This window comes from Mus caroli, unplaced genomic scaffold, assembly GCF_978045245.1.
Source record: "Mus caroli unplaced genomic scaffold, Mus_caroli_1 scaffold_13, whole genome shotgun sequence".
In the NCBI taxonomy this organism is placed as follows: domain Eukaryota; kingdom Metazoa; phylum Chordata; class Mammalia; order Rodentia; family Muridae; genus Mus; species Mus caroli.
This window is the reverse complement of record NW_028227268.1, coordinates 46,427,462-46,452,697: the sequence shown is the minus strand read 5'-3', so window position 1 is coordinate 46,452,697 and position 25,236 is coordinate 46,427,462. Positions and strand designations below refer to the sequence as shown.

General features: G+C 43.0%; 1 protein-coding gene across 1 annotated transcript; it reads right to left on the bottom strand.

Moving 5' to 3' along the window:
- Positions 1-1,134: 1,134 nt before the first annotated feature.
- Positions 1,135-25,212, bottom strand: Glod4 (glyoxalase domain containing 4). The gene is made up of 9 exons (XM_021176886.3): positions 25,060-25,212; positions 22,387-22,436; positions 19,567-19,687; positions 17,793-17,937; positions 14,542-14,678; positions 14,080-14,166; positions 13,355-13,468; positions 13,173-13,259; positions 1,135-1,932 (listed from the first exon to the last, which is right to left on the bottom strand). The coding sequence occupies exons 1-9, from the start codon at positions 25,147-25,149 to the stop codon at positions 1,867-1,869; spliced, it is 897 nt and encodes a 298-aa protein (XP_021032545.1). The 5' UTR covers positions 25,150-25,212; the 3' UTR covers positions 1,135-1,866.
- Positions 25,213-25,236: the final 24 nt, after the last annotated feature.

The window sequence follows — 25,236 nt, the reverse complement described above, 5'->3', positions numbered from 1 at the left end:
CTCTAATGCTTTGTCTTAATTCATCTCCCCAAAGCCTTATTTCCAAATGCTGAGGGTCCCTGCCCCCAGCTGTCTTTGATCAGTACTAAAAAACTGCCATACAGCCAATGGCTGGGCAAGGGGCAGAAGGAGATGAAGAACAGGCAGATTCTCCATGACTTAGAAGCAGAGAGATTTAAGAGCTGCAGGAAAGAAATCATCCAGGAATGTAGGTGTAAAGGGAAAGCCACCCCATTGGAGGCTACCAAGAAGGAAACAGGGCCACAAAAATAAAATACTGATTTAGAAGGTATTAACTCAGGAATGCCAGAGGGGAGTCTGTGCTAGCTGAGGGGAGGTTTGGAAGTACCCGGCCACTGAGCAAGTTAGGCATATTAAAAATTAAGCTGGCATGCGTGCGTGCGTACGTGCATGCCTTTGTGTCTTTAATTCTCGAATTCTTGAATTTAGAACACTGGCGGGTGGCTAAAGGCTGGATCACCCGCCAGAAGGGTGCTCAAAGCAGTTTACCTATTCACCATTATGGTTGATTAAAGGCAGGTTTATTAGGAGGCAGCTCTTGGGTGGGTTCACTGACCTCACAGGATCAGTGAAGTCACACATGCAGGCTAAAGCAAGGGGTTTTTACAGTTTAGGCGAGGAGTGATGATGTGCCAGCTAGGAGTTGGAGTCTGTCCATACATAGTCAAAAAATTCTTTGAAACATCAAGCCTGGTGTCTAATTTAGGGGTTCTAGTGCTGTGAAGAGACACCAGGATCACAGCAACTCTTAAAATGGCATTTAATTGGGCCTAGCTTAGAGTTTCAGAAGGTCAGTCCATTATCATTATGGTCGGAAACATGGCATTATGCAAGTGGACTTGGCACTGAAGGAGCCAAAATTCTACATCTTAATCCAAAACCAGCCAGGAGGAGGCTGCTACATTGTCCAGACTTGAGCACATATAAGAGATCTCCACAGTGACACAGTTCCTCTAACAATGCTACACCTCTTCCAATAAGGCCACACCTCCAATAGTGCCACTTCCCATGGGCCAACCAGGTTCAAACCACCACACATGGAATAGAGGCACACATCTATAATCCTAACACTGGAGGCTGAAGCAGGACGAACAAACATTCAAAGCCACTGGGTAAGGTATCCTGTGTATTTGATCTCAGCAAGAGGCAGGGGTGGGTGGGTCTCGAGTTTGAGACCAATCTAGCCTACAGAGTTCCAGTTACGAGTAAGAGGAAAAAAAAGTTAAAAGCTACCTTGAGTTACATGGTGAATTAACAGGTTACCCAGAGCTATCAGGTGAGAGTGTCTCAGAAAGCCAATGGGAAAAGTTTCTAAATGTCAAGACCTTCTGTGGTAAGATATTAGAACAGAATCTTACCATCGGGTCCTAGAAATGAGTACTGTTTTGTTTTGTTTTGTTTTGAGACAGGGTCTCTATAGTCCTGGCTGGCCTCTAACTCAGACACTCTCCTGTCTCTGTATCCCAAGTGCTGGGATTAAAGGCATGCACCCTCATGCCTAGCTGGTTTGGCTTCATTCTGACATTTGTTTCAATAGTATCTACATGATTAACAGGTAATCAGATTTTCCTCCAGCCCCAACCAAGAGTAATATTCCATATAGTTGTCTCAGTCTGGACAATAAATTTGTTACCAAATTTAATACAATTACACACAGTAGGAATTTGCCTCTACCAAGAGTGATAAAAATATTTCATTTCTAAAAACAGAGCTTTGAAGAGTGAAACTACCGCACAGACCTCCTATGCAGGACACAGCCAAGTGGTAGGAGCATTTCTCAAAACATAAGTGCCAGACTGATAACAGACTGGACTGGAGATGTAAGTGCTCTTCATGTGTCTTCCACTAACCCGAAGCCTTTGGCTTATTCCTCGTAGCAAACCACTCGTCACTTTTGTCCGCTTCCATTGCCTAGGAAACAGAGGGACAAACGTTACTCCAAGTCTGCATTCTCCACCGTGCATTAATGGTAAAGCAGTCCATCTGTGTGGAGAATGTTGTCCACTCACAGGAGAGCTGGTGAGCAGCTAACAGTTGCTTGGTGATTTGCACAGCTGGCCAGAGAGCCTGGCCGCTGATGAAAGACCAGGGACTGTGCAACTACCGAGTCCTTGGCAGAACAGGAACCCTCAATGCTCATGAGCTTAATCTGAGACCAAACAAAATGAATGCAGCCCAGTGCTGGAGTACTGACCTTCAGTTCACACCCCAGTACCACCACCAAAAATAGTATTTGAGACAGCCAGGCAAACACTTTATTCCCAGCACTCAGGAGGAAGAAGTAGGGAGATCTCTGAGTTTGAGACCAGCCTGACCTACAGACCAAGTTTCAGGACAGTCAGAGATACACAGAAAAATCAAGTCTTAAAAATCCAAAACTAGCCGGGCAGTGGTGGCACACGCCTTTAATCCCAGCACTTGGGAGGCAGAGGCAGGTGAATTTCTGAGTTCAAGGCCAGCCTGGTCTACAGAGTAAATTCCAGGACAACCAGAGCTATACAAAGAAACCCTGTCTCCAAAAACCAGAAAAAAACAAAAAACAAAACAAAACAAAACAAAACAAAAAAACAAACAAAACCAAAACATCTGCCCCTACAAATCATTTAGTTATTTGGTAATGAAAAACTTTTATTCAGCCAATAAGAAGATATAGTGATACTTTTTTTTTAAAGTGAGGTTTTTGGGGCTGGAGAGGTAGCTCGCAGTTAAGCACATGTACTGCTCTTGCAGAGAGCCCAATTGGGGTACAATCATCCTGGCCTATGACTATAACTCTAGAGGAATTAACACCCTCTCCTACACCACAAGGCGCCTACATGCTGCCATATAGTAACACCACACAAAGACATACAAAGAAATCTTTGTTTAAATTGAGTTCTTATCACGCACTAGGTTCTGTACTGGGTCCAGTATGACATGAGTGACCGTCTGGTCTTTGGGGATTCTACTGACCAGCTAAAGACTCACACAGGAAGTAACTGTCCAGAAGACAGCATGTTCGGTTTGAGGTATTTCATGTAAAAGATCCACAAAAGGCTGCACCTGGCTTTAGTCCTAGCACTTGGGAGGTAGAGTCAGGCATTCTGGGAATTCGAGGCCACCCTGGTCTACAGAGTGAGTTCCAGGACTACCAAGGCTACACAAACTAATACAAAAACAAACAAAAACAAAACAAAGAACAAACAAAGATATAAATAAAAAAAATTATTCATTACCAGATTAAAAGGTAAGGAACAACTAAATATTTGGAGTAATAATATAAAAAATACTTACCTATACCAGGAGGAAATCACCAGATAATATTTACATTAGAAAACATAACAGAGCCGGGCGTGGTGGCGCACGCCTTTAATCCCAGCACTGGGGAGGCAGAGGCAGGCAGATTTCTGAGTTCGAGGCCAGCCTGGTCTACAAAGTGAGTGCCAGGACAGCCAGGGCTACACAGAGAAACCCTGTCTCGAAAAACCAAAAAAAAAAAAAAAAAAAAAGAAAAGAAAACATAACAGAAAAATATAATAATTTGATTAAGCAATAGTGAAGGTGGAAGTCCTGCGCGGAGTGGGCTTCAGATATGGTACAGGCGTGGCTGTGTTTCAGTGACATGTCCTAGCCAGCCTGGTGGTGGACACATGCAATACCAGCATTCAGTGAGAAGAACAGGAAGTCTGCCAGTTCCAGAACAGCCTAGGTTACTTTATAAATCTTTGCCTAAATAAGTAATAATTTTGGGGGCTACCTGATTTACTGTGCTGATGAAAACATAAAGAACTTAAACCTTAAAGCAATATTAAGAAACCACTCCCAAGAACTGAATGAGATCATAAAGAATGGAGTAAAAACCAATTAACTCTGGTATGGAGGATCCAAGAAAACCTCTTCTTTTTGGAGGACCAGCTTAAGAAGAAGAGAAAGAAAAACCCACTTTGGGTGGAGACAGAAGTTGTGTTTTTATTATTGTAGGTAAGGTAGTGAGGTCAGAAGAGGGCTTCCCTAGGGGCTTTCCAGAGATAACACAGGCCAACGCACAGATAAGGGCCAGCAGATACACACAGCAAGCTTAGACAGAGAAGAATGTATCTGGAAGTCAACAGAGCTAGGAGATTAGTTTAAAACTCACTAGATTTCAAACACAGCTTTAAAAGACCGGAGATATCTCAGAAAGAGAACTTAGCTCTTGGTGAATAATGGCTAATAGAATTTAAAAGAAAATCAAAATAAATGAGAAAAAAAAAAAAACATGTTAAAGTGCACGTGTCTATAAATCTAAAACTATCAGCCGGGCGTGGTGGCGCACGCCTTTAATCCCAGCACTTGGGAGGCAGAGGCAGGTGGATTTCTGAGTTGGAGGCCAGCCTGGTCTACAAAGTGAGTTCCAGGACAGCCAGGGCTACACAGAGAAACCCTGTCTCGAAAAACCAAAAAAAATAAAATAAAATCTAAAACTATCCTAGGCTTGACAAGATGACTCAGCAGATAAAAGCATTTGTGGCCAAACTGGCAACCTGGACTGAAATGGTAGGGGAGAACTGACTCCCACAAGTTGTCTCTGATCTCTACTGATATGCCATGGATTGCACGTGCAGTGAATAAGTAAAATGTAATAATCTTTTTTTTTTTTTTTTTTTTTTGGTTTTTCGAGACAGGGTTTCTCTGTGTAGCCCTGGCTGTCCTGGAACTCACTCTGTAGACCTGGCTGGCCTCGAACTCAGAAATCCGCCTGCCTCTGCCTCCCAAGTGCTGGGATTAAAGGTTTGCACCACCACACCCGGCGGCAATAATCTTTTAAAGGATAGAACAATTGTAAAGTAAAAGGTGGCTTCAGTGCAAATCAAAGAACAGCTCTGAGGAGTCAGCTGGAACAGTCAGGACATGGGGAGATAACTGACTTCCTTCCTTCCTTCGTTTCTTTCATCTATTTGTTTTTGAGGAAGGATCTCTTTATGTAATCCTAGCTGTTTTGGAACTTGCTATGTAGACCAGGCTGGCTTCAAACTCACAAAGATCCTCCAGTCTCTGCCTCCCAAGTGTTAGAACTGCACCCAGCAAGAAATCTTTTGCCCACAGGAAGGACCAGGTTACAGAGAAAGGAAAAGAAGTAATTATAGCGTCCTGAAAGACCTCCATCCCAGTGTCTGTTTCCCATTCATTAAATGCCTGATACCATGAGTACAGTGAGAAGTCTGGGATTTTGGTTTCTTTAACAAAAAACACAGAAATATTATAAGAATATTGTTTGGTTTTGGACACTAGGACAAGGGACTAAGGTGCATATTTTACATATCAAAGCAGACCTGGCCTCCTGGTTTTCTAAGCATTCCTCAGTTCCAACCTGGCATACCCACTCCCAACCCTAATCTCCTGAAGTTTCCAGCCCAGGGCCTGGGTTATCCTTCCTCCAGAGGTTCTTTCCTATATAATCCAGACATTTTGATCTCCTCACCTCTCTCCTCGCCTCTCTCCTCTAGCCTCTCGCCTGGCCTGGCCTGGCCTCGCCTCGAATCCCCTCCCCCCTCTTCCCCCTCCCCTCCCCTCTGCTCTTCTCTCCTCCCCTCCCCTCTCTTCTCCTTTCCTCTCCTCTCCTCTCTTCCCCCTCCCCTCCCCCTCTCCTCCCCTCCCCTCTTCTCTCCTCCTCTCCCCTCTCTTCTCCTTTCCTCTCCTCTTGTCTTCTCCTCTCCCTTCCTCTTCATCCTCCTCCTCCTCTTCCCATCTCTCTCTCTTTCTGCATACTCAAGTCCTTTCTCTTTTTCTCTTCCCCTTCCCCCATTCTCTCCTCATGTGATTTCCCTAGCCCCAGTCCTGGGGTCTGTGAACTCACCTGAGAGCTTTCCAAATAAACCCAATAAACTTGCATTTAATGTATTCTTTTTTAAAAAATGATTTATTTATTTTATATACACTGGTGTTTTGTTTTTGTTTTGTTTTTTTTTTTTTGGTTTTTCGAGACAGGGTTTCTCTGTGTAGCCCTGGCTGTCCTGGCACTCACTTTGTAGACCAGGCTGGCCTCGAACTCAGAAATCTGCCTGCCTCTGCCTCCCCAGTGCTGGGATTAAAGGCGTGCGCCACCACGCCCGGCTTACACTGCTGTTTTATTTGCATGTATGTCTGAGGTACTGTTGCATCCCCTGGAACTGGAGTTACAGACAGCTGGGAGCTGCCCTGTGGGTGCTGGAAAGTGCTCTTAACTACTGAGCCATTTCTGCAGCCCTTAAATTGGCTCATTTCACCGAGAAATAACCTACAAAATATGCTTTCATTTTAATCCCACGAATAGGATATGAGGCTGCTTCAAAGCAGCTGACTATGATTTGCCTTGTGCTCTAGCAGAGGCATGGTTTGCCAGCTACAGATAGTTTCTGTGATTTTTGTGACATTTGGAATTCTGGGGACTTTTCAGAGGATACATAAATGCTAGGGCCCTAAGAAATTGGGGGATTGTTGTTTGGTTGCTGTTGGTTGTGGTTTGTTAAGTAGTTGTGCACAAAAATGAAGCAAGAAGAAATTAGATATTCTGACAGTGAAGATCAAAAACTTGCCCCAAGGACCTTGGTGTCCCGAGTCACCAGAGAAGTCTAACGTCAAACCCTTTCTGACCCCACCTAACCTTGCTCAGGGATCTCGTTCTTTTCTATCCTGTTTTCTCTCATCATTATTTAGGGGACTGAAAGGGTGGAAGGAAAAGGGTGGAGAAGGCTAGAAGTAAGAAGAACTCACAAAGAAGAAAAAGCCAGCTACACATGAGTGATTACTTAATTCTTTTAAGCCTTGGTTTAGTTACAAGTTGTGACTTGGAGAATCTAGAGTTGGAGAATATACACATAGCACTTAAGAACACTTCAAAGCACACAGGGTTCCATACCCAGGTAGCACCAGGAGAGAGCTAGCCTCAGAGGAGTGCAGACAGGCCTGTGAGTGCAGGTAGGACTGCTGCTCAGAGGAACCCACGGGGAACCCTCAGGACACAGGAACTGAGGAATGGCCTGGGACAGGTCACAGAGCTACATACACAAATACTACCAGGAGAGACCTGGTATCCCAGGAGTGCCTACACACCTTCGAGCACAGGTAAGACTACCACTTCACTTCAAATTCCTGGCCCAAGAGAGACCCTCCCAGAGCCATCAGGACACAGAACCAAGGATCAGCTGGGGACAGGATCCTTCTGGTTTCTGTCTGCAACCCAGAACTGACCCTGTACTACAGTTCTCCATAACTAAATTCCTCCCGGAGAAAATTGGTCTCCCAGGAGAACTGACACACAGGCTTGTAGGACAGAAAGAGACAGCAAAACCAGCTAACACCACAGATAAAGATATGGTGAGAGGCAAGGGCAAGAACATAAGCAACAGAAACCAAGGCTACTACTTGCCATCATCAGAACCCAGTTTTCCTACCACAGCAAGCCCTGGTTACTCCAATACACCAGAAAAGTAAGACTCTGATTTAAAATCACATCTCATGATGATGATAGAGGACTATAAGAAGGACATAAATAACTCCCTTAAAGAAATACAAGAGAACACAGGTAAACAGGTAGAAGACCTTAAAGAGGAAACATAAAAATCCCTTAAAGAATTACAGGAAAACACAACCAAACAGGTGAAGGAACTGAACAAACCAGCCAGGATCTAAAAATGGAAATAGAAACAATAAATCACAAAGGGAGACAACCCTGGAGAAAGGAAAGAGATCAGGAGTCATAGATGCGAGCATCACCAACAGAATATAAGAGATAGACGAGAGAATCTCAGGTGCAGAAGTTACCATAGAGAACACTGACACAACAGTCAAAGAAAATGCAAAATGCAAAAAGCTCCTAACCCAAAACATCCAGGAAATCCAGGACACAATGAGAAGACCAAACCTAAGGATAATAGGTACAGAAGAGAGTGAAGATTCCCAACCTAAAGGGTCAGTAAACATCTTCAACAAAATTATAGAAGAAAACTTCCCTAACCTAAAGAAAGAGATGCCCATGAATATACAAGAAGCCTGTAGAACTCCAAATAGATTTGACCAGAAAAGAAATTCCTATGTGTATATAGAATTCTTAGACAATAAAGGAAAATGGAACTGAAAAAAAAAAAAAAAAAAAAAAAGAACACTTCAAAGCATGCCAGGTGTGGTGGTACATACCTTTAATTCTAGCACTGCAGAGGCAGGTAGATTTTTCTGTGAGGTCAAGACCAGACTGGTCTACATAGTGTAACACAGCCCCAGAACTTAGTAGGCCCCAAGACCTTAGCACAACTGACTCCATGGTGGAACTACTGTTCAGGCTGTAAAACTCCACACATAGACAGTACCACCTGCCAAAACTAAAACAAAGGCCTAATCCATTAAGGTCCATAGTTATGGGAAAGACTCTAAATATACTAACCTTGCTTTTGGCTTCTGTAGTTCTACTTCTTGGTAACTGCTCTTGTTAGTTAAAGTATATCAACCCAGGATATAGTTTTTTGCTTAAAAGCTCATCATTAGAAAGGCTCTGGGCTACACTGAGATCTCACACACCCAGTATAGTTGCTGGCCAGCTAATAAAGACTTTCTTTTTCTTTTTTTTTTTTTAAGATTTTTTTTTTTTTTTTAGATTTTTTAAATTTATATATGTAAGTACACTATCGCAGTCTTCAGAAGAGGGCATCAGACCCCATGACAGATGGTTGTTAGTCACCATGTGGTTGCTGGGAATTGAACTCAGGACCTCTGGAAGAGCAGTCAGTGCTCTTAACCACTGAACCATCTCTCCAGCCAATAAAGACTTTCTATTGGCTTAAAGCCATGTCTAAGCAGTCTTCTCTGATGATTACCCCACAATAATAGTGAGTTCCAGGACAGCCTGGGCTATATTAAGACCTCGTCTAAGGAAACAGGCCAACAAGGATAGGGAAATAACTCAGTGGACGAGAGCACTTGCTCTGGAAGCATGAGGTCCTGAGTTCAGATCCCTGGTACCAAATAAAAAGTGTGGCTGCACTTTGCCTGTTCCACAGCATTGAGAGGCAGAGACCGGTGATTAATAAGAACTGGCTGGCTGACGGGCTAGCCATAGCTAACCAGAAATTACAAACTTCTAGTTCAGTGATAGACCCTGTCTCAAGGAAATAAGGTGGAGAGTGATAGAGGAAGGTACTGCTTTGTCCTACCACATGCACACAAGCAGAGCATACAGAGTGTGCAGGAAGGGGCCTGGGGAGGAGAGAATAATGAATCTCTAGCTAGGCATGATAACTCATGCCTATAATCCCAGGGTTGGGGAGACAGGAACATATCAAGAATTCAAGGTCCTCCTCAACTACATATCAACTTCAAGACCAGCCTTGGCTACACAAGATTCATTCTCAAAAAAAGCCATGGGGGTAGATACAACCCAGTGCTTGGGAGACAAAGGCAGGCTGAACTCTAAGAGTTCAAGGCCAGCCTCATTTTGACATAGTTCCAGGCCACCCAGAGTTCCATAGAGAGACACTGCCTCAAAAAAACAATATATGACTTAACAAAACAAAAATTTTGAGAAGTAAGGGTGTGGGGAGATGGTTCAATGATTAAAGTGCACTCTCTTTGTAAGTACGAGGACAAGAGTTCAAATCTTTGGGACCCATGAAAAGCCAGGAGCAGTTCCAGGTATTTGTAATCCCAGCTAGGTCAAGATGGGGACAGAGAAAGAAGAATCTCTGGATGCTCAGAGCCACCTGTTGAACTTGGTATATGAAGTGTTTATAAGATCCTACTCTCAAACAAGGAAGGTGTGGATGGCACCCAAGGTTACTCTCTACCCACACATATGCACTGCGGCATTTGCAGCCCATACTTACCCCCCCACACACCCCAGACATATGCACACAAAGGTAAAATTATACATCTATGTATGTCTAGTCTTGCTCTTCTTAAAGTGTATGGTACATAAAGAAATTGTTTAATTCTTATTTCCTTTAAATTGCCTTAAATATAAACATACTTGAGTATTTTAGCGTAAATGTTCCAAAGCCTGAGATGTGCCTGAGAATCCCCGAGCAAAAGGAGAGAGGGGAAGCAGGAACAGGGTGCTGTGGGGAGGGAGGGACACTGAAAGCGATGCAGAGAACTAGAAGCACAGTTGGACTCTCTTGTTTGGAGTATATTTGAAGTTTTAATTCATGAAATATCAAAAAAATCAAAACTACTATGCAAAAATATCAACAAGACTTGAATAGTTAATTTATAAAAGAAGCAAACTGCCAATAAGTTTATACAAAGGTGCTCATCACCATTACTCATTGGAGATTAAAACCAAAACAAGAAACTATCCTCCATTTTTACAACTGCCACCAGAATCAAGGAAGCAATGACAAAGATGCCAGTGAGAGTGTAAGCAAGCACAGCTTCAGACAGAGCCACACACACACACCACACACCCGCTCCCCAGTGAGAGCTCCCAGTACTCCCCAGGAGGCCTGAATAGAACCAACCCTGTAACTTCACACCTCCCAAACTTTATTTTAGGGATCCTAGGCTTGTCTACTATGCCTCCCCTCCCGCTACTCATCTTAACTAAGGATTCACCAGGAGCTTTAACTTTTCCAAGTTCTGAGGTGCAACAGTAAACCAGGACATAGTTTTCCTTCTTTAGATTTGTTCTTATGTTTGATCTTACCAACCTAGCATTTACTCTACATGAAATAAAAACAGCTGTCCAGAGTAATGTGACTAGATTCTAGTTTAGTTTCTTTTTACCTAAGAGATGTACTTTTACGGCTACCCTTCAGTTCATTACACTTATTTACTTACTGAGTGTAGTATGTGTAGGTGCACATATGCCACTGTGCAGGGAGTCCATTCGATCTTTCCATTATGTGGGTTCCAGGGACTGAACTCAGGCTTGGCAGGCTTGGCAGCAAGGACCTTTACCCACTGAGCCATCTTGCCAGCTATTCTCTGACATAACCAAACTGCTATGTTTGTCCTTTTGAACCACTATTAAGTAAAATAAAGGTTTTGAACTAAGAGTTAATCTAGTAACAAGATAGTGACTAAGTGACTAAGGGAGCTGTATATTCGGTTGTGTACACAGTGCGATACTCTGCCCAGAGACGATTCTGCCATAGGTGGACAGAGCAAGAGAACAAGAGATTTCACATGCCACTCAGAGCAGAGCACAGCCTAAACGCACGAGTTACTTGTTTCTGAAGTTTACATTTAATACTTTCAGAAATGCATATAACAAACTATGGAAAGAGAAACAGGCTAAGGAAGACTCACTTCGCTATATTTATTCTTGTCAGCTGGCTGCACTTTCCTGTACAGTAAAGCAATTCTCCTGGGTATGGGTCTTAGAGACACGAAACATGTCGCTGCAAGAAGATTTAAACATGAATGCTACCAGCACCCTTCCTTACATAGATAAAAATCCACAAACAATCTAAATGTACACTACCATGGGAATGGAGAAACAAATTGCTATCTAATAAAAGCAACACAAAACATGAGATAGATACATGCAATTACATGGTGGAATCTCAAGTTAATCATAATAAAATACCTATTAAACGGATTCAGTTGTTTGAAATCCAAGAATAAACAGAATAGATCTACTGCACCAGCAATTCGAACAGTGGTTGCCTGGGAGAAGTGTCGGGAGCTGTGAAGAAGGAGCACAACAGCACAGGAGGGGAGGGGCTGCCGAGCATGAAAGAACAAAGAAAGAAAGAGCAGCATACTTGCTAACCGAGAGCTCGATCCTCGACAGTCTATTTTCCTGCACGACTAAAGCCTTAATAGGTATCTTTTACATATTTCCTTTAATTTGCAATGAGTGCCTACAGTTAGGACTATAGTTAATTATCTTCCATAAAGCACACCGCAATCCCAATACTTTTATTTTCTCACCTTTTTAGATAAAGCTCTAAAGGAACTTTTAAAAGTTCAGGCAATTTTAACAAATTGCTGAAATGCCAGTTATATGGATCAAAAAAGTATAGAACTGGGATAAATTGATTCGTTTAATCACTCACTTGGGTATTCAGAAGTGCAGGAGGCCCCGAGATCAGGCCTACCTTCTATCTACATGGAAGGCTGAAGCAGGAAGGTCCTCTGAACCTAGGAACTCGAGGTCAACTGGGACACCCGAGTCCCTGTCTGCAAAGTATTCAGAGAATGTCTACTCCGTGTTGGGTCTACATTAGAAACTAGAGTCCAACAACAGGTTACTGTTTTCCTGATGAAAACTCAAGTGTGATGAGAACAAAAGCTGCTGCATTTGGCAAGATGAGATCACCACCAACATAAACACTATTTGCTGCCAAGATCTAGTGCAGAGAGATGAAGTATGCATTTCAGACAAGAAATAGAAACTATGGGCAAAGAGATCTTTAAAGCAGAAATCTAATTAAAGAAACATGATGATACAGTCCTAACACTTGGGAGGATGAGGCAGGAGGATCACCAATTTGTAGTCAGTTTGGAGACACAGAATCATATCTCAAATTCAAAAGATCAACTATCTGAAGATGGAAAATGGCATGGAAGGGGGTTGTTTTGGAGTTTTGTGTGCCTCAGTGAACGTATGCTCACCAAGTACACGCAGGAGCGCTTGGGGTCAGAAGAGCGTGTCAGATTCCTTGACACTGGAGTCACAAGCAGTACTGGATCCTCTCATGTGTGCTGGGAACTAAACCTGTGTCCTCTGTTAGAACAGTAAGCTCTCATAATCACTAAGCCATGTCTGTAGCCACTATTTTCTGTTTTTAAGAGACAAGGTCTCACTAAGTGGCCCTGGTTAGCATAGAACTTGCTATGTAGATCAGCTGGCCTTGAATTCAGAGATCCCCTCCCTCTGTCTCCCAAGAAAAGTTTTAAAAGATGAGAACTCCTGGTTCTCTTGGTATGATAATGAGAACAAGTAGGAAGGAAGAGAAGATAACCAGGCAGCCAAGGAAAGGAAAGGGGGATGCAACTCTCATCCACTAATCCAAAGAATGGTTAGTTAGCCTGAGGCAGTGGGAAGATGGAGATGCTAAGTTCTATAAGCGATAAAGTAGGTGACATTGAAGACACTGTCTCTGAATAAAAGTCATCACAACAGGGAAAGGACATGCTTGACAGAACCTGGATTCCATATGTCCTTTATACCATCCTGTTTTGCCCTATAATGACAGTGATGTACAAACAAGACTCACATCATCCAATAATTTGCTTCCTTTTGGATCCATCTTAGAGAGTTCTCGAAAAGCTTCATCCCCAACAAAGCAAATTTCATGTCCATCCTACATCATAAAAGAGAAAAGCAATGTGAAAAAAAAAAATCTTTGAAGAAATCCCTGGGACGGGATAGCCTATCCCCTTGCTAAGCAATACTTACAGGGTCAGCCAGGATGACCACTTGCACTGTCGCTTTCCCTGGGGTGTCCAGACTCACCAACGGAGTCAGGATCGAGTGGCTCTCCCTTTTCATCAAGTCTTCTAAGTCTGGCAACTTGAAAAACACAAAAGGGCAAGTAAGCAAGGCTCACATAGAGCTCTTCTGGCACCGTCCTCATTTGACCAAGGCACCACTGGATGGAATTTATTATTGCGGTGGTTCTTAAAAGAATGGATAAGCATGAAACAAAGCAACAAGCAGAATGAACTCACAGGAAGTCCAAAGTTCTTAGCTGGGTTGAAACCAGATAGTAACGGAACTTAACCAATCAGGGGTGGAAGAGATGGCTCAGCAACTGAGAGCAAGTACTACTCTCAAAGGGGATGCAAGTTCAGTTCCCAGCAACCATGCCAGGGAGTTTATAAATGCTGCTAACTCCAGCTCCTGGGGAAGTCCTGTATGGACATCTGCATTCATGTTTATGTATACAACACATACACACACACACACACACACACACACACACACACACACACACACACACTGAGATGGCTCTATCGAGGTTGGTTCCTTGTACTCATTCCAGAGGCTCACAACTCCCTGTAAGTTCAATTCTGAGGGATCTGACTTTCCCCACAGGCACCTGCACTGGCACATAGACATAGACATACACATATACAAAATAAAGAATTTAAAAAACAAACAATTAGGTAATAAAATAGTACCTCTTTCTGAGGACAAGAAAAGGCAATTCTTCCAAAGGCCGCTGCATGATCAACTGCACCCTGGATGCCCTGTAGCTCTAGCTTACACTGAAGAGAAATAAGAGAGTGGGCTGATGATTTCTGCTAGGCTATACATGTGTGTAGTGCAAACACTCTAGTGTTTGGTAAAGTGCTTGCCACGCAAGTGTGAAGGCCTTAGTACAGATCCCCAGCACCCACATACAGCTGGATGTGGTACCATTCCTATGGTGTGGCAGGAGGTACTCAGGAGAAACTCCAAGGCTTACAGGTCAGCTAATGACGAACGAAACCAAGGAAGTATCTGAGTAGTAAGGTTATTAGTGGGTTTATTTCCTGTTATTCACTGAGAAACTCACTGAATCACTGTGGAGAAACTATGGAACCACTTTCATGTTAACCTGATTTATGAACAGACAAGCTGTTCCTCGGGAAGTCACTCACCTGGTTATCAGCGTAGCCCAGCAAAGCTCGTTGCTTTTCCTCATCTTGCTCATAAATTTTCATTCCCAGGAGATTAGACCAGTAGTTCAAGGACTTCTGGAGATCAGACACTGCTAGAGTCACCTTTAATACAGGATCTGAGGGTGAGGAGACCAATGTGTGAAGTCGCTTCAGTGGAATGGGATAAAAGGCCCAACAAGCTCAAGCAAATGTTAAGAATTTAGCTTAGAAGGCTGGAGGAGGAGTGTGTGCCAATCATACAAGGCTTCCATTCGATCTCCAGCAACTCTCTTTTTATCCAAAGAATTTAGTTTATAAGGAAAGCATTTTAAACCAACATGAAATGAAACATGAGCCAAATAAATGACCAAGAGATAATCACTTGGTGGGAAAAACTACATGTTTGAATTAAACAGCAAAATGTATTTCTGAGGGGTTAAATTATGAAATTTAAAGAATAAACTAGCCGGGCAATGGTGGTACATGCCTTTAATCCCAGCACTTGGGAGGCAGAGGCAGGCGGATTTCTGAGTTCGAGGCCAGCCTGGTCTACAGAGTGAGTTCCGGGACAGCCAGGGTTACATAGAGAAACCCTGTCTCGAAAAAAAAAAAAAAAAGGAAAAAAAAAAAAAAGAATAATAAACTAAGAAAGAACAAGTAGTTTATTTTTCATTATTTAATTTTTATTGTCTTGACAAACTATCAATGCTAGCTGTTTTATTGCAGGGAAAAAAATTAAAATGACAGAGTGTAAGTTAGAAAGTTTGTGGGCACTGATTTGACAGAATGTACCGAAAGTTTTAAAAATGTACTGAAAAAGCAAGTCCGTTCTCAGCAGTTGAGAAAGCAACTGTGGCTGTGTGAAGGGCTCTTTCTCACAGAGGCCTTTCCCAGTGTGGCCCAGAACAATGAGACACTAGAACAACAAACACCCAACAACAGAGGCTGCTTATCTTCTGCAGAGAAACGCTGCCATGGAATTCCTGCAAGGGCTTATGCAGGGTACATTTATATATGTGTATGGATTGTTTTCTATAAAAGATCTTGGACACAGACTCTGGAATGCTCATAGTAGTTATCTCTAGACACATGGACACTACTTTCCTCCCCTCCCACTCCTCTGCTCCTCTTCCTTTTGTATATGCAATAGGTAAAAAAAAAAAATCTAGCAGGCATATACAAATAAATGTAATTAAAGAAAGAAAGAAAGAAAGAAAGAAAGAAAGAAAGAAAGAAAGGAAGAAAGAAAGAAAGAAAGAAAGAAAGAAAGAAAGAGAGAGAAAGCAAGCCAGCCAGGTGCATGCTTGGGAAGTAGAGGTAGGCGAATCTCTGAGTTCAAGGCTAGCATGGTCTACAGAGGGAACTCCAGGATAGCCAGGGCTACAACAGAGAAACCTTGTCTTGAAAAACAAAAACATAAACAAAACAAAAAGCCAACTAAAAGCAGCTAAAATATAATGGAAATATATCATATTGTAAGTGATTTTCTGATACCCGCAACCCCCACCCATGCCAGTGCTGAACCCTGGCCCTGTGAAGCACACATTAGACAAGTGTTCTATCACTAAGTGGTGAAGCACTTTCCCTTTTCTTTCTTCTCTTCTCTTCCTTTTTTATTTCCTGCAATATAGAAACTTTACCTAGGACCTCACACCCTAGGCAAGCATTCTGTCACTCAACCTTTTTTTGCCCACTTTTGAGACTGGCTCTCAAGAGGTTGCCCAGATAGGCCTTGCTCTTCAGTCCAAGGAAGCCTTCTAGCCTTAGCCTATAAACCCTCCTACGAGCTGGGATTATAGGTCTGTGCCATTGGGTGTGGCTAAGGTAACTTTGTAAAGAGCTGTTGTACAACTACATCTGACTCATCTATGACAAACTGAGGGTTTTCCCCTCAGTTCCCCTCACCTCCATCCCCTCGGCAGGATAGCAATGCCAAGACTAACCACAGTGCTTCCCACGGGATCTCCTCCTGGGAAACTCAAGTTTACCATCCTCCACTGATTGCAAAATTATCAAATCCAAGTTCATCGAGAACCTGAGCTCAGTGACAGAAGAGACCTTAATTTTATTCCCTAGAATTGAGCAAGTAGCACAGACACTGTCCCCAGAGCTAGCAGGCCTGCAGGATAGTCACAGGTGCAGTCCAAATCAGACCATCAGGAAATGAAAGCTTCAGAGATCTTAGCCTGGCAAAGGACAAAAATACCTTAGGAATGTGGAGTCTGCCGTTATTTTAAGTCCAGGCTGAGTACCTCTTACTTGAAATGCTTGGGAGCAGAAGTAGCTCAGTTTGTAAAACGTGCATAGACTTTACTGGCTGAGGATCCCTAATCTGAAAAATCCTAACACTAGAATCTCAAGCTTACAGAGCATGGTTACAAGCCTGAGAGTGCAGCACTCTGGAGGTCGAGGCGGTACAGTCCTTGAGTTCTTGGTTAGCCTATACTACTCGTTAACAGAGGTTAGTTTTTTTGTTTTTTGTTTTTGTTTTTGTTTTTGTTTTTGAGATGGGGTTTCTCTGTGTAGCCCTGGCTATCCCAGAACTGAGAGATCTGCCAGCCTCTGCCTCCCAAGAGCTGTGAGTAAAGGCCCATGCCATGCCACCCACCCTAAGACACAGTCTTAAACAAAACAAAACAAAAATTTAATCTGCTATTTTGGAATTGTGGAATAGGATACTCAACATGTATTAAACAGACAGAGTGTATTAAATCTGACCAGTGAGTGACCTGGCAGACTCCAGAGGTTTGTTCTCCTCTTTAAAAAGTCTGTTTGCAGGCTCACGGAGCCCCACCTGCTCCCAGCATATCATACTAATGTGGGACTTAGCCCTAACAGCATGAGAGGACAACAGAAAGGGAAAACCTGGGGTCTTCATATGGCTGAGCCACTGAACCAACCCTCAGTCTTCCTACCTGCTCTGTGAACTTGACCCATGCTCTTAGTGTTCAAAGTGGTTTAAGTTGGGTTTGCTGTTATTTGCTGCTGAAAAACATCCTAAAAAGATGAATTATCTGTAGAACAGAACCAGTGTAGACTCTCTGTAGCTAGGTACTAATATACAACATATATCTAATGTACATAAAAGGGAATAATTTCCTAGAATACAGGCAAGAACACTGGCTTGGGAAAGATACATCCTATCAATATAAAAAGCTGTAATACAGAAAGAATTCCACCCCAGACCCCTCTCCATCCCATCTTCATCAAATGTGCCTTTAAACAGGCTTTGCCTGGCCTAATGTAGTTACCTGACTGAGATGGACATCTATCCTGTAAGTAGAACTTATATCCTCCTGGGGCTTCAGTTTCAAAAATCCCTTCTGCAACTTTACTCAGTGGCCACTCCAGCTTCCTGGCATTGCTGACAGCTTGGCTAGAAGCAAGCGTGATTCCCTGTGACAAATAACATCCACACATAACATTACAACAGAGCTTTGCAGGACAAGGTAAGGAACCAAAACCCCAGAGCCTAAGATTTAATTGGCATTTTCTTATAGTGATTCAAAAGAGGGTTTTAGGTGTCCTCTCCAAATTCTCCAGATGCAGGCATTTATAAATCAGAGCAAAGAAATTAAAATATTGGGCTGGAGAAATGGCTCAGTGGTTGAGAGCACTGACTGCTCTTCCAGAGGTCCTGAGTTCAATTTCCAGCAACCACATGGTGGCTCACAACCATCTGTAATGGGATCCGATGCCCTCTTCTGGTGTGTCTGAAGACAGTGACAGTGTACTCACATACAATAAAATAAATAAATCTTTTAAGATATCTGTGATATTTAATCCATTTAATACCAAAAAAAAAACTCTTCAGTTTTCAAGACAAATGCAGAAAAATCTTGATTTTACATGGACTGATTAGCTATCCACTTGAGACAATTTGAACTTAGTTATTCATTTATGAGGTTGACCTTGAACTGGAAACTTTGCTTATTCTAGGTAAGTGCTCTACCACTAAGGTATATCCACAGTCCACTTTTGGATTTTGAGCACCAACACTTTAAGGCAAAAGTTAATTAAAGTTGCCAATGGTGTATAAGTCTGTCCTCTGGGAAAGCCAGCCGTGTACAGCCTGGACTACTGTAGCTGTTCCTGTTCTGTCAACCTACCATCTGCTTTGTTGCCAGAGTAAGTGTTTCAAAAAAGCATCCTACAGCTTGTTCTCAAGTAACCCACAGGCTTTGTTTTCTCTTGATGGATTTTTTTTTTTAAAGATTTATTTATTTATTATTATATGTAAGTACACTGTAGCTGTCTTCAGACACTCCAGAAGAGGGCATCAGATCTCATTACGGATGGTTGTGAGCCATCAGGTGGTTGCTGGGATTTGAACTCAGGACCTTCAGAAGAGCAGTCAGTGATCTTAACTGCTAAGCCATCACCAGCCCCCCTTGATGGCTCTTAAAAGGCCCAGCACTATGCACACTTTTCCCCTTTGAGACAGGGTCTTAAATATGTAGCACTGGTTGGGCTCAAGAACTCATAACCCTCCTGCCTCAGCCTTCTAAATGCTGGGATTTTGGTCATGTGCCACAACCCAGCTATCATGTCACTTCTTACCCCTCTCTCTAGTCAGCGATTCCTTAGGACTCTTAAGTCAGGGTCTGGGCCTGCACACAGGCTCTTTCCTCCACCTAGAATCCCCTTCCATCCACATGCTGCCATAGGTCCCTTCCCTCCTCTGAACCTCCCTCAATGTCACCTCCTCACTAACCACTATTTTCAACTTCAAATTTTAAAAAGTTGTTTAGGACTGAAGAAATGACTCAATAGTTAAAAGTACTAGATGTTCTTGCAGAGGACCACATGGGCAGCTCACAACCATCCCTAACTGCAGTTCAAGGGGATCGTCACCTTCTCCTGACCTCTTCAGATACTGTACACTTGTGGTGCACATACATACATACAGGCAGAACCTTTATACACATACAATCTTTCATTTTTTAAAGCCAACTTTGATTCTAACCTGGACTATTATAACTGTCTCAGCCTCATCCAGATCCACTAGGACAGAGTGATATTTACCATGAAGTCATTGCCAAGCTTGTAGTCTCCGATGCCATAATTGTATGTCAATTCTGCAACAAAATGATCATCCTCGGGCCCAAATCCCACCATTGTTTTACTCCACTTCCCATCATAAGGCCTAAAAGAATGAGAGCAAGTGAAGTCAGTGAGCACAGGAAACTCTGCTTCCTGCTTTAGAACACATGGTGGCCAGTCACTTTCAGTGCCATACATTCTAAATAAGGATGAGATGACTCCGAAGGTGCTGACAGCAGCTGTGGACAGAGCTCAAGCACCCCCACCACACACTGCACACACCAACCATTTGGCACTTATTTAAGGAAAGACTTACTTTTAAAAACAATGTAGGAGAAGGAATCCTAAGGACAGTTCTATAGTCTAATATCAAAATAGTTTCTTTGCCTGGCAGTCAGCAAGCATGCAAATCCCAGGGACCTTGAAAGTTTCCAACTTGCCACAGATACTAAACTTAGTATTACTGTTACTCAGTATAGTGCTGCTCAGTATTACTGTTACTCAGTATGCTGTTGCTCAGTATTACTGTTACTCAGTATAGTGCTGCTCAGTATTACTGTTACTCAGTATAGTGTTGCTCAGTATTACTGTTACTCAGTATAGTGCTGCTCAGTATTACTGTTACTCAGTATACTGTTGCTCAGTATTACTGTTACTCAGTATAGTGTTGCTCAGTATTACTGTTACTCAGTATACTGCTGCTCAGAAATTACTGTTACTCGGTATAGTGTTGCTCAGTATTACTGTTACTCAGTATACTGTTGCTCAGAAATTACTGTTACTCGGTATAGTGTTGCTCAGTATTAGTTACTCAGTATGCTGTTGCTCAGTATTACTGTTACTCAGTATGCTGTTGCTCAGTATTACTGTTACTCAGTATGCTGTTGCTCAGTATTACTGTTACTCAGTATGCTGTTGCTCAGTATTACTGTTACTCAGTATGCTGTTGCTCAGTATTACTGTTACTCAGTATGCTGTTGCTCAGTATTACTGTTACTCAGTATGCTGTTGCTCAGTATTACTGTTACTCAGTATAGTGCTGCTCAGTATTACTGTTACTCAGTATGCTGTTGCTCAGTATTACTGTTACTCAGTATGCTGTTGCTCAGTATTACTGTTACTCAGTATGCTGTTGCTCAGTATTACTGTTACTCAGTATGCTGTTGCTCAGTATTACTGTTACTCGGTATGCTGTTGCTCAGTATTACTGTTACTCAGTATGCTGTTGCTCAGCATTACTGTTACTCGGTATGCTGCTGCTCAGTATTACTGTTACTCAGTATGCTGTTGCTCAGTATTACTGTTACTCAGTATGCTGCTGCTCAGTATTACTGTTACTCAGTATGCTGTTGCTCAGTATTACTGTTACTCAGTATGCTGTTGCTCAGTATTACTGTTACTCAGTATGCTGTTGCTCAGCATTACTGTTACTCGGTATGCTGTTGCTCAGTATTACTGTTACTCGGTATGCTGTTGCTCAGTATTACTGTTACTCAGTATGCTGTTGCTCAGTATTACTGTTACTCAGTATGCTGTTGTTCAGTATTACTGTTACTCAGTATGCTGTTGCTCAGTGTTACTATTACTCAGTATACTGTTGCTCTGTATTACTGTTACTCAGTATGCTGTTGCTCAGTATTACTGTTACTCAGTATAGTGCTGCTCAGTATTACTGTTACTCAGTATGCTGTTGCTCAGTATTACTGTTACTCAGTATAGTGCTGCTCAGTATTACTGTTACTCAGTATACTGTTGCTCAGTATTACTGTTACTCAGTATAGTGCTGCTCAGTATTACTGTTAGTATGCTGTTGCTCAGTATTACTGTTACTCAGTATGCTGTTGCTCAGTATTACTGTTACTCAGTATGCTGTTGCTCAGTATTACTGTTACTCAGTATGCTGTTGCTCAGTGTTACTATTACTCAGTATACTGTTGCTCTGTATTACTATTACTCAGTATACTGTTGCTTAGTATTACTATTACTTAGTATTACCTAGCCATTGCTTCCCCTACTGCAGGTATTTATTTGTACTTATACGAAAATATGAAAAAATATTCAGTCTTTGTTAAGATTCCTGGCATAGAGCTCTTTAAACCTTGGAACCTCCTGACAAATGGGCCTTGTATTCCTGAGCCTCTTTTAGAATACCTGGGTTAACAATAACAAGCTGACTGAAGATAGATAGCTTAAGGATTTGCTTGGTTGCCAAGAAGACCACAAGATCAGAATGTTGAGCCACACTTACTTCTGAGAAGGGGCGAAGGAGGGGAGAGTAAACTCTTTAAATCTGTGTAAAAACTATTCAACAAGACCTGATGAGTTTGTGGGTTGTTGCAGCTGTGGATGTGCTGGGATCGCGGAAGGATTGGAAATGCCATCCCTCCTCTCTTCCATACTGTTTTGCATAGTGCTCTTCTATCTGGCTCTTCCTGATCTGAATTCTTTATAAGTCAGTAAATGTAAGCAGTGTTTCCCTGAGGTCAGGAGGAGGGGCTACTAGGATTTGTAGCTGGTCTTACGCACCTCCAGACAGACACAGAACTGAGCTAATGAGATCCCTGGCTAGAATCTGGAGTCCTGGAAAACTGCTTGCTGTGTCTGAGGTGCTGCATGACAGTGTGGAGAAACAAAGAGTGCTCCCCGCTGCTATTCAAGTAACTTCTCCTATTTCCTGCCTCCTTTCGGTTATTGTTATTTATTCTTTAAAGTAGCTTATCCCATGCCTTACACTCAACTTTGAGAGAGTGTGTTCTGCTCAGAGCTACTCAGAACCTAAGCTTGTAAGACAAGGCGTCATACCCATTGCATGCAGCTTTGCAGCCTTCTTCAAATTCCTCATGGCGAAGAACCTAGTAAAGAGAAGAGAATAAATGATAAGTTCCACTCGTTGGAGTACTGGAGATTCCAAGGACTTGTGTTAGACGAGAGCTCTAATACTGAGCAATGCTCTTAGCACTCAACTTTAAAGGACTGAATCTCACTGTGTAGCCCAGTTGCTCTCAAACTATGATCCTCCTGGCTCAGCCATCCTCATGCTGGCACTTCAAGTGTACTAGTATTGTACATAGCACATTTATGCAAACTAACAGGACATAAATATTATCATTTGTCAGCTTTACTAAGAGAAACAAGCAGACCTTCTAGGCTAGGTGTAGCAGAGGTAAGAACATCTTAAGATGGGCCTGGTAGCACATACCTTTAGTACTAGCACTTAGGAGACAGAGGCAGATAGATTTCTGTGAGTTCAAGGTCAGCTTGGTCTACATAGTGAATTCCAGGACAGTCGAGGATACATAGTAAGGCTCTGTCCTGTCCCCACTTTCCCCCAAAAGAGTTGCACTCCTAAACAGGTTTGAAATCTCTTTAGGGTAGGAAGCCACCTGTGGTAGAGAAGTGTGTTTAGCACTAGAGAATGCAGTGTGGAATGCTGAGCACGCTGTTTTAGGCTCAGTTTCAGACTGAGTGTGACAACTCTGTTGGTGAAAATGGATAACCTGTTTGGAGACCTGAGACAGAACCTAGAATACAGAAAGCTCTCACTGTCTTGGTCTCTGCTCCCCACCTCCTTTTCTCCTGACACAGTGTCTCATTATGTAGCGGTCTGGCTTGCTGCTTAGTGTAGGCTGGCCTTGAGCAACTGCTGGGATTGCAGGAATGGGCCACCCTGCTCAGCTGTTTGCAGTTTTCGTCCCTACTGCTCTCAAAAATTACAAAAGTCATCTTTCTTAGCTGGGCATGCTGGCACTCTGGAGGCACTGAGGCAGGAGCATCTCAAGTGCAAGGTCAACCTGAGTTACCTACTGGCCCTGTCCCCACATTAAAAAAAACCCCACAAAACTTACTGATTTCTTTCTTTAATAGCATCATAAAGATATATTCCTACAGCATAGCTCTGGTGGTATCACAGACTCCCTTTTACTTTAGCATAAAATTCAAATTGCTTTGCATGCATAGCATTCAAGACAACACCAGAGATGATCCCAACCTGTACCTTCTCACACCCCAATCTATTCACCTAGCCAAATGCACATAAAACCAGTGTCATTTTCCAAATATCTCCACATCACCTATCCAGGACTTCTTGAATAACTTTCCCCTCTCACCCTGGTACGTGGAAATGCTCCTTTTCAGGGTCAATTTATGCAAGGTTCTCATGAATTATTTCCTGAGAGCCTAGGTTGGTAAATCTCTCCTTTTGCATTTTTAACATAAAAGTAGCTATTACTTTACAGAATACAAACTACCTGTGAGTCAGTTACCACCTATAAGGTAACATGTTTAATCTTAACAACAATTTTTGATCAATGAAGAAATAGAATAATGACATGTAGTATCACTAAACTCTGACTGGTAGGTATAAATCTAATTTTCTACATCATGTGCTCTAATTGGGAACAAATGCCAGAGTCATTTAGACTATACCTAACCTTACCATGGTACCTTCAAACACCAGGTGTGTGTGTGTGTGTGTGTGTGTGTCTATCTGCCTGCCTGCCTGCCTGTCACAGGTCACTCTGGGAGTTGTAGTTACAGATGGTTGTGAGCCACCCAACACCGGGAACCCATCTTACACCCTCTGGAAGAAGAGCAATCATTCTTAAAGGTTGAGCCATGTCTCCAGCCCTTACACAGCAGATATTTTTATGACTAATCTGTGTTGACTGATTTGTGCAACTTCCTTTACAGTCCTTACCTCCTGTACCATCTCTACACTCAGCTAGACTTGGACTGCTACAAGTCTGTTAAAAATAAATTCTGCACTGGTGTGCTCCTACCTCCCTGGCTTACCAAAGAGCTCCTCAATAAGCCTTTCCGCTACACTTTCAGCTAAGTGACCCCCCCTTAGAATCACAGCTTCTCAGACTGTTTCCAGGTACTAGGAAGGCGACTTGATTCTGACCTCATACTTAAATCTGGGCTGTTTAGAGGAGAGCCACAGGTTATGAGTACCTACGAAAGAGACCGTTCAAACTTGCCCGGACAGGGCTTGTTCGCGGAATGCTATGTCGGAGTGCTTGTTTAGCATGCGCAAGGCCATGGTTCCCCCTCCCAGAGCCTAAATTTCAAATCCGCAGCTCTGATGGAAGCTGAAATTTGCTGATCACACCCAAACGTTTCAAACCAGGAGACCACTCTGTCGTGAACTGGAAGGGGCTTTATAAAATAACGTTTTGCCTATCAACGCTCCTTCACGATAGACAGCAGGCTCCCCAAGCCAGGAGTGTAACAAATATTTGAGAAGGGCTGTAGGTGAACGTGCGTAGACAACACAGCTGGTAGGTGAGTCCCCATTCAAAGGCTTCCCAACCCGAAAGAGGGAGGCTCGCAAAAGCTGAAAACACCGGCGTGGCGACGCGGAGTCTAGGGCCTGGCGGCTGGGGTGGCCGCGCGCTCACGGCGTCCTCCCTCCCCTGGTGCGGCCCGGCCGCGCATCGGGGTCTCGCGCCAGCCCCGCTCGGTCCCGGTCTGCACCTGCATCCCCAGGACATCTCGAAAGAAATGCACCGTCTGGAAGCGGTTCCCCACTTTGAAAACGAAGTGCAGAGCTCGACGAGTGGCCATGGCTCCCAACACGAAAACCGAGTTCCAGGCAGAGGGACACCCCGCCCACCAAACCGGGAAGGACCGTCAGGTGACGTCACTAACACT